Source organism: Octodon degus, unplaced genomic scaffold, assembly GCF_000260255.1.
Source record: "Octodon degus isolate 3935 unplaced genomic scaffold, OctDeg1.0 scaffold00037, whole genome shotgun sequence".
Taxonomy (NCBI): domain Eukaryota; kingdom Metazoa; phylum Chordata; class Mammalia; order Rodentia; family Octodontidae; genus Octodon; species Octodon degus.
Genome location: NW_004524613.1, coordinates 8545335 through 8555546, shown reverse-complemented (window position 1 = coordinate 8555546; position 10212 = coordinate 8545335). Strand labels below are relative to the sequence as shown.

Here is a 10212-nt window from a genome sequence, read left to right as displayed (position 1 = left end):
CTGGCTGGCATGTGGTGCTGGAGGATTGAACCGCGGTCACTGTGCTTTGTTTAGCTTAGCTTGTTCTAAGTAGGTGCTTTAGACCACTGAGCCATCTCACCAGCCTCCAAAGACAGCACTTTAAATATGTAAGTTTTTTGGGGCCGGGGAGATAGCTCAGTAGAATAAGCGCTTGCTTGGCAAACACAAGGGCCTGAGTTCAATCCCTGGTTCCTCAAAAAAAAAAAAAAGTAAGTTTTTGCTGTGTTAATTTACAAGTGTAACATAATCTCAACTTGAATAACAATTGAATTTCTTTAACTAGATAATTCCAGTTCACCTTTAAAAAAAAATCAAAGAGGAATCTAGACAAGTTCTGTAAACAAAAACTCTACAGAGAGGAGGAGTAGAACGTTATAGGATACAATGAAATTATTATGAAACTATAATAATTAAAATGGTACAGCACTGACCCATGAATGACGTGCAGAGGCAGAGAACATAGGAGAAAATTAAGAAGTCCACGTATGCGAATCTGGGGTATAAAAATGGTGGCATTTTGAGCCAGTGAGGGAAACCATAATGTAAACAAGAAAATTAAAATCCTACAAAAAATAAATTGAAACCCTATCACACACTTTATTTAAATGCCTGAAGGATCAAATTTACATTTATATAAATGAACAACTATTTGAAATGATAAAAGATTCATTGGTACAAGCTGCTTAATAATAAAAGATACTTGACAACTAATTTTAAAAAAAGTCATCAAAGAAAAGTTAAAAGAAAAATAAAAGAAGAAAAATGCTTGAAATTCATCTCACAGAGTTGTTACAAATCGATATATGACAACCAACAAATCAACAGAAAAATAACCATAAAGGGGGAGCGGCGGCACACACCTGTCATCCCAGCAGTTGGGAAGCAGAAGCAGGAGGACTCACATGACTTTGAGACCAGCCCGGGCTGCATAGTGAGCGCAAGGCCAGCCTGAATTATGAACTGAGACTGTCTCAAAAGATCAAAGGAAGAGGGAAGGAAGGAAGGAAGGAAGGAAGGAAGGAAGGAAGGAAGGAAGGAAGGAAGGAAGGAAGGTAAGCAAAGATTCTAAGCTGTCAGATCCCAGAGAATACAAATAGTTCTGAAATCAACAAGGAGCTGCTCAGCTCCACCCTACCCAATAGACTGCCCAAGACCGACCTGCTGTTGTCTGTGATCTGCGGATTTGATCCAGGGTTGTGGAGGTGAGGGTGTGAGAAGGGGCACATTCTCACAGAGCTTGTAGTGCAAAGTGCTCCCTCTTCTATGGAAAGTAATTTATCAGGATTAAAAAATGCACAAACTCTTTGACCCAACAGTTCTAACCTCCAGATATGTGTCTTACAAATGCATTTGCATATGCATGCACAGATTCATAATCTAGGAAGTTCACTGCAACATCGTTTGTAAAAGCACACAGTTGGAAGGGCCGGCCAAATAGCTCAGCGGATTAAAGCACCTGCAAGCAGGCTCAGGGGCCAGGGGGTTCAATCCCTGGGCCTGCTGTGCCGGCCCCACCCCCAGGGTACCCTGAGATGGCAATTGAGACTGGGTGTGGTGGTGCACACCTGTAATCCCAGCTCTTGGGAGGCTGTAAGCAGGAGGATCACTATGAGTACAATCTAGTAATGAAACCCTGAACACCCTGTAGACCCTTCCCTAAAATACAGAGAGAGAGAGAGAGAGAGAGAGAGAGAGAGAGAGAGAGAGAGAGAGAGAGCGCACAGTTGGAAGCAGCCTCAATGTTCATCATTTACATATTGGCTAACTAATCCTGGATTGTCTCTACAATGGACTCTTCTACAGCCACTAAAACTGAGATATATTGTTAACCTCAATATAGATACCAGCCTATGGAAGTCTGAAGGGCAAGAGGGGCTGTAGACATCTGAGTCTATGACAAATACTTCCTGTCGTAGGTTAGTTTGGGGTGTTTTTTGTTGTTGTTTTTGTCTGGGTTTGTGTTTTTTAGTGGGACCCACTATGTTACTCGGACTGGCCTTGAGTTCCTGGACCCAAGCAATCCTCCTGCCTCAGCCACCTGTGTAGCTGAGACTACAGGCTCACGTCACCGTGCCTGGCTTCGCAAGTTGTTCTTACGGTGGGGCATAAAGAGAAAAATGGCTTGCAGCCTTGCAGGGGCACCTGTGTACCACCCAGAGGCGCTGTCCTCGCCAGCCTCACCCACTCTGCTGTCACCACCAGCAGTACCCAGAGGCCAAGGGCAGCTGGGGTCTGACTTTCATGTACAAACCACAGCAACATTAAGAGGAGTCAGAATTTCCCAGGTGTTTGGTGCAGCCGTGCGGGTGCCACAGTTAGGAGCAGTCTGGCTTTTTATTTTTATGTATTTATTTAATTTTTTTTATATTTTAGGGGTCTGCAGGGTGTTCAAGATCTCACTACTCGATCAGACTTGTAGTGATCCACCTATTTACAGCTTCCCAAGAGCTGGGATTATAGCTGTAGGCCACCGCGCCTACTTTCAATTGCCCTCTCAGTGCGCCCCAGGGGCAGGGCCGGCACGGCAGGCCTGGGGATGGAACCCCTGGCCCCTGCGCCTGCTTGCAGGTGCTTTAATCCACTGAGCTATTTGGCCAGCCCTCAGCTTGTTTTTTTAAAGCCTCATTGAGATACAGCTTACATAGCACACAACTCATCCAATTAGAGTATATATTCCATGGCTTTTAGTATGTTCACAGAGGCCATGCATACCTGTAATCCTGGCACTGAGGGGCTGAGGTAGGAGTTCTAGGCCAACGTGGGTTGCTACATATCGAGTTTAAGGCCATCCAGAACTAGATAGTGAGACTCTGTTTCAAAACAAATGTACAGGGCTGGGTGAGATGGCTCAGTGGTCTAAAGCACCTACTTAGAACAAGCTAAGCAAAGCGAAGTACAGGGACCACGGTTCAATCCCCCAGCACCACATGCCAGTCAGCCCCGCCCCCTGGTGGGCTGAGCTGGCCACACACACACAAAATAAATAAATAAATACACTATTAAAAAAAAAAAACAAAAAAAAAAACAAATGAACAATGTTCCTGTAGTTTAGCAACCATTTTCACAATCAATTTTAGAACATTTATATCACCCTCAACAGAAACTATACCCATTTCTCTTCTCCCTCAATCCTGGTCAACCACCAGTGTGGTTTTTGTCTACAAATTTGCCTGTCTAGACATTTCATAGAAATAGAAGCACAGGCTGTGTGGGCTCTTGTGTCTGCCCATTTTCACCAACCTCTGTGTTTCAAGGTATCTGTGGTGCTGTATGTATCAGAACATTGTACTTTTTTATTGCCAAGTAATATTCCACTGTCTGGACAGAACCCCCTTCACTTAGCCATTCATCGATGATGGACACTTGGGTTGCTTCCACTTTAGAGCTATTGTGAACAGTACATCCATAAATATTCATTCCCAAGTTTTGTGCAGACATATATTTTCCCTTCTCTTGGGCGTATAGTCAGGAGTAGGATTACTGAGTCATGCCCAGCCCTGCTCAGCATTCCGGGGAAGTGCCTGTCTGCTTTCCAAAGCAGCTGCACCCCTCCACACTCCCACCCGCAGCAGTACACCCTCCTGCTGGCCAAGACCTAGTAGCTATCTTTTTCATTCTAGCCCCCGACAGTGTGGGAAGTGACATCTTGCTGGGGTTTTGGTGTGGTTTCCCTGGGAACATCCCCATTGTACAGAAAAGGTAAAGTGAGGAGGCTGCTTGAGACCATGCAGCAAGGGTGGTAGGGGCCGAGACTCTGACCCAAGCACTGTCCTCTGCCTTCCCAGCAGGACATAGAAAATCCTTCCTTATCCTTCCATGGAAGAGGAAGAGGAGAAGAGATATATAGCTCTGGGGGCTCTGATGAGATCCTGTGGGGGCCACAGAGAGAGCTCAATAGAATAAGTACCTGCCTGGCAAGCAGAGGGTCCTGAGTTCAATCCCCAGTACCGGAAAAAAAAAATTTTGAGATCCTGTGGGAGCCCAGAATCCTACTTTCACTATCTCTTAGTGCAGTGGCAGTATGCAGGACGGCGAGCACGGTACCACGTTAGTATGAGCTTGGTCCTCCCAGGCCTTCCCAGAGGGACCTGGGCCATCCAGGGCCCACCTTGCACTTGGCCATTTTTGGAAGGGACCATATTCATGGAATAAAGGCTACCACTGGCCTGCAAGGACCGCGGTCAGACCAGGCAACCCTGCAACACCTAAACTCTGCAACAGGTCTGCTTGCTTCCCAGCCTGGCTGATTGGCAACTCCCTCGTCTTACCCATCCTCCACCCACCTTTCGCTGAGTTCAGCGTCCTCATCTGAAAGCTGAGGGTGCACTGCCTGCATTGGGGCTGCTGTGGTGGTGCACAGGGCCTGGACCCAGGGCTGTCTGAGCCATCTCCGCACCAGGTCCCAGACCCTGAACAGCAATGCCATTGGCTTCTTCGGGGGCACAGAGGAGGAAGCAGCCGGCTCAGGCAGTCTCAGCAGGCACCATAGCAGGAGGCATCCTCAGCCAGGATGAGCCAAGGGGAGGCAGAGCCCAGGCATGAAGGGGGAGGAGACACGGCTTGGGCAAGAACACCCAGGAAACAATGAATTGCAAGTCGCTGCCAACAGAAGAGTGGCCAAGTTGATGAACTATGGGATAGTCACCTGGTAGAATGTTACACAGGAGTAAACATGAAATCATAGGCACACATAACAGCATGGACAACTCTCAAAAGTAATATGTTGCATGAAAAATAGTCTAGGTAGGTGTGGTGGTGCACACTTGTAATCCCAGCTATCTGAAAGGCTGAGGCAGGAGGACCACAAGTTTGAGCCCAGCCTGGGCAATTTAGTGAGACTGTCTCAAAATTAAAAAATAAGGGCTGGAGAGATAGTTTGGTAGTCTAAGCGCCTGCCTGGCAAGCCCAAGGACCTGGGTTTGATCCCTGATACTACATGCCATGCAGGTAACCAAAACTAGGTGTGGTGGTGCACACCTGTAATCCCAGCACTGGGGAGGCTGAGACAGGAGGATCACTGTGAGTCCAAGCTATGTACTGAGACCTTGTACCAAATAAATAAATGATTTTAAAAAATAAAAGATAAAAAAGGTTCAGGGATGTAGTTCAATGTAAAGGCCCTGGATTCAACCCCCAGTACCAAGAGGGTTGGGGTTAGAAAAGAAAAAACAATCAGACTCCATGCATATATGGTTCAAAAAAGACAAAATTCAAATTCTTTGTTTAAATTAACATATGCATAGGTAATGAGATTATAAAGAATACCAAGAATGTGGGGGACAACCCGCTCAGGTCCCCCTTCTGTTCCTCTCTTGGACAGAAGCGTTCTTTCCCCCAGTAAATATATTCTGCTCGTAAAAAAAAAAAAAAAAGGAATATCAAGGATGTGATTGTCTTAAAAGTACTGTGGTGGCCTCTAAGAGGGAGGGGTGGGGGAAATGTGGGGTTGACGCAGTCCTCTGGGGTGGGGGTCCATTCTGGGGGGTGGCACGTCGGGTGGGCAGTGGCTACACATTCACTTGATGTAATCTCCCTAGCAAGACGTAAGTGTGCTCCACGCACGCTCCTGTGTGTGTGATTATCTCAGAATCAAGGAGTGACTCTTGGTAATTGGCTGGAGACGGACAAAGGCTGGTTTTCCTGCTGTCTCCCGGCCCCGCCAGCTCCCAGGCTGTGCAGACACCAGCTCCTGTCTGCTGGACAGCAGAGTGCTCTGTGCTGGCACTGGTGTGGGCCAGCTAAGGCCTCCCTGACTCCCTGGGCCCCACAGCCGGGCTCCCAGATAATTGCCCTGGAAAGACACAGCCTGTGACTTGTTTTAAACCGCTTTATTCAGGTTGGCTGGTAATCACGGATTGGATTATGTATACAGAGCTACCCACTCACCCCCAGGCAAAGCCCCTACCTCTCCCAGCAGCCAGGTCCATCACTAGTGGGCGGCTAGAGGTTGGAGCCAGTTCTGGGGGTGGGGAGGGGCCCGATAGAAATATTTACACTTTTCCAGGGGTGGGGGTGCCCCTGATCAGGACTGGAGAGGGAATTGGTAAAGGGGGCCTGGTAGCTTCCAACAGCCCCATGCCTTGGTTGGACCTGGCAGCCCAAGAGGGTACTATGACATCACGGTTGGCAGAGGGAGCTCCTGGGCGAGTCCCAAAGACCCTGAAGGGGTCCTGCTGGTGCACGGCTCTGCGGGGGCTGGGGCCAGGGCGAGACCTCCCTCTGACCCGCTGTGGATCCACAGATTCTGGTGCTGGCCTCCCTGGAGGGTCAGACCCGCTGTTTAGGTAGAGCCCACCGGAAGCCACACAGCACCTCACTGTCCTCCAAGGCCCGGTGAGGGACCCTGCGATGGGGCCCCTGCCACAGAAAGGCCCTGGTGAGGGCTCTGCACCCCATTTCTTCCTTCCGGTGGAGGGTGCGAGGCTCCAGCTCTGCTCAGAGGATTCAAGTCCAGAGCCAGGGAGGGAACACTGTCCGCAGCCTCGGGCCCAAGCGGGGATGGCGGGAGGCCCGGCTCAAGACAGGGTGGGGACAAGCAAGCAAAGCAAAACACGGTACTCCACTGACGCTGGTGGCAGAAACGGGCAGCCCAGGCCCCGGCATGATCCCAGCCCCAGCGTCGGGTCAGGGCGGTCGTCCCTCGGAGCCCACGGCCACCTTCTCCGAGCCGGGTCACCGCGAGGGGCTGAAGGGGGATGGGTGGGTGGGCTTGCATGCTGAGCGGGGGTGGTGGGCAGAGGGCCGGCGTGACGGCAGCCACCGGCAGCCCGGAGGAGGCGGCGGCTGCAGGCAGTCCGTCCCCCGCGCGGCTCGGGCTCCGGCAGCGCGGCTACAGGCTGCAGGCCTCGGGGTCCACCGAGCGCTTGCGCAGCTCCTTGCCCGGCTTGGGCGGTGGCGGGGCTGGCGCGGCCGGAGGCGTCTCGGGCAGATGTAGGACGGAGTTCTCGCCTGGCTGCACCCGCAGGTACGCCTTGACCTTGTGGTGCCGGGCCTTGCCGTCGCTGAAGTCGATGACACGACACTCATAGGTGCCTTCGTCGGTGGGCTTCACCCGCGACAGCCTGAGCTTGTGGGAGATGTTGCTGCCCACCACCTTGACCACCTGGGGGCGACAGAGAGACCGTGACCCGTCCCGAAGCGGGAAGGTGTGGGCAGGGGTCCCATGGGGAAGCCGAGACACCCCACACACGCCTCACCACAACGCACAAGCACACGCACACAAAAGGCTCTACCAAGGTTCACTGCAGTGTCACAACAGAAGTAAAACAACAAAGTAGAAGCAGTAGCACTTCGTTAAGCGAACAGATAAGCTGTGGTGGGTTCATCCAGTGAAAGTCTGCAAAGTCTTTAAGAAGTATAAACTACACCACACACGCTGGAGCTCCCCACACGCAGAAGGGGAAGGTCTCTGCGACACAGTGGAGTACTACTGTGCCATAAAGAAGGACAAGCATGAAGCTCTGGTAGGAAAATGAATGCTTCTTGAGGCCACAATACTAAGTGAAGTAAATCAGATGCGCAAGCTTCGATGTCATATGTTTTCTCCTTTTTGAGAAACCCAACTTAAAAAAGCAAAATAAAAGATGGATAAGAGGAAATAGGGAGATCTTTTGCAAAAGGGTAAGAGACCAAGAGATGGATGGAGGAGAAGGAAATGAAAAACAAATTAAGATGTGTTAGGAGCAGGCACCAACTTGCCCTGAGGAACATGATCACTATGTTCTGCAAACATGTAGTAATAAAATTTTTAAAAAAAGAAATCCTAGGGCAGGATGTCCTTTATGGAAACAGACAGACAAGTCCCCAGGATGGCTTTGCAGTCTCTATGTGAAGTGTGAAGACAAGAGGGAAGCGGCCTCCTAGCACTATATGTGCTGGGGCAGAGGGCAGGAGGATGTGGCGCGGGCCGCAGCGAAGCCGGCTCCCTTCCCCCACGCAGCGCGACTGCTTTAAAGTAAAGGCTGATCACAAAGATACCCGGATGAGCATTGCTCTTCTTTCCAGGGTGGGCACAGAGAGGCAGCACTTGTTCTCTTGGTCTTCTAAAACATTGACCTTTTGTTAGTTTGTTTCATTGGGGTTTGTATTTTTTACTTTAAAATTGAAGCTTAATTTGTATACAATAAATTACGCAGAGCTTGATGCAGTTGTGTTTACGGTGTGTCCGTGCAGCTGCCGCAGTGCAGCCTTGGACAGTGCCACCGTGCCCTCCGGGTTCAGCAGGGCTAGCCACGCTGCACACCTGTGTCACCCACCCCTGGGTCCTCCTTTCCCCGTCACGGAGTTTTTGTGCGGACTCTTGCAGTGTCTGGTTGTCCCCACACCGCACGGCACCCCTGAGACTCCTCCATGGAAGTGACTCCCCCAGAGCCCTGCCACAGCAAGTGGCAAAGCAGAACATGGGCCCAGGGCTGGACTCCACCAACGTTCACGCTCCAAACGCTGTGGCCAGTTCCACAGGATCCCCAGGGCCAGCAGAGCCACGAGGGCTCCAGAGGGGCCCGGGTTAGTGGCGATAGCAGGGAACCTGGCCATCTGGCTCAGGCTGATGTCACCTCGCCTCATGTAGCCTGGGGGACAGCAGGGGTGCAAGGCGGGACCCAAGCCGAACTCGCCATGGCCAGCAGCGGCCCCTCTTCCAGCTGCAGGCTCTGCGTGGGGACCAAGGAGCAGGTGCCTGTCCTCAGTGCCAGGACCAGCTGGAACCCACAAGCCCGCGGACTTCTCCACCCCACTGAGGGCCCCCGAGGGCCTCCCAGGGCCTGGGTCCCGCCAAGCTCTGGGGGAGAGGAGGAGATGCTATTGCAAATGCGCAGCGGGAGTGAATTACCTCAACATCTGCTTCCCTCACGGATATTAATTATCCTTCATTTGTCAACCCTACGAGGCGCTAATGGAGTAATAATGCAAAACGCTGGGAGCAGCTCGAGGGGGGAGCACCCGCGGGCCCGCCCTCCACCGGCTCAGCCTGCACCAGCCCCGAGGGCCCTCCCGTGCCCTCTGCCCACACATTGCTGTGGCCTTCAGGCCCCCTCCCTGGAGTGCCGGGGGTGGCTGTAGGGGGCACTGTAGCATGGGGCGCTGACCTTGACAGGTTCCTCGCACGGGGCTTTGGTCTTCTTGGGTTACATTCATTTACTCTTTCAACATTTAGCAAGCACCTGCTCTGAGGTGGGCCCTGAAGATGGGGCTGTGAATGAGCCCGGCCCAGCGAGGCCTGCACAGTTGCCTGTCTAATGCAGAAACCAGAGGAACAGTGAGGACCCAGTCCCAGGAGGCTTTGCTCAGGGCACTGTCTACATCAAGCAAAGGGTCGCAACAATGGTAAGGGAGCTGTCGTGCTAGCAGCCGAGGTCTAGGGCACCATTGTCGCTGTGAAGTGCTGTGCGGAAGCCTCACTTTAGACTTCAGAGTCACTCCATGATGTGGGCAGTGGCTGGACACCCATTATATGAGGGAGAAAACTGAGGCTTAGACAGGTGAAATGTTCTTCCTGGGGTACCCGGCTGGCCATAGAGACAGGGGCTACCCACACCTCCAGGGAATTCCATGATCAGACACGACAAGTCTGTCTTCCCACCTCCCTCCTAGGCCCTCACCACTCCAGGTCCTGGAGTAGCCCAGCCCCAGGCCTCACTGCAGGCCTATGCCTCTGGAGGACAGGGCAGTCCACTTGGTAGGGGGACAGCCTGTGGGCTCTCATTGCTCACAAATTGTTCAGAAACCGTTTGGCCCAGTGGTCTGGAGAGGCCATAAGCAGAGAGGGTCCCACATGGTAGCTTGGTTGTAAATCATAATCACCTCGGCACAGGCATCGACAGGCCTTAGCAGTGCCATTAAGCACCTAATTATGCTGAAAGAGTCCTCACCATGACCAAGCCCAGCCTCCCTCCTGCTTACCCCGTGGCCCTGGGCACTTTGGGGGTGGTGGGGACTGCCTGGGCCAGCTCCTCCTGCCCACTGCCAGGCAGAAGACAGTACCAACTGGTGCCCTCGACACAGGCCTTGCCCGCACAATGGGCCTACAAGGTGTAGGGATAGGGCAGGGACAGTGGCTCCCTCGCCCAGGCAGGCCCTGCTCTGAGCTCCCTGGCTGCTTTCCAGCCTCTCAGCATGTTCAGCATCCAACTCGGCATCCCCCAAACCTGGGCCCAGTCCGACCCCGCTTGTCACCCTTGCCTTCCTTCCACT

The 10212-nt window shown here is 52.1% G+C and overlaps 1 protein-coding gene across 1 annotated transcript in view; it reads right to left on the bottom strand.

The window, feature by feature from the left end:
- Positions 1–6777: 6777 nt before the first annotated feature.
- Positions 6778–10212, bottom strand: part of Vstm2l (V-set and transmembrane domain containing 2 like) — a 29315-nt gene continuing 25880 nt past the window's right edge. The window contains exon 4 of the mRNA XM_004630899.2: positions 6778–7123. Coding sequence (XP_004630956.1) covers positions 6851–7123 — 273 coding nt within the window. The 3' untranslated portion in view covers positions 6778–6850. The remainder of the gene's footprint in view (positions 7124–10212) is intronic.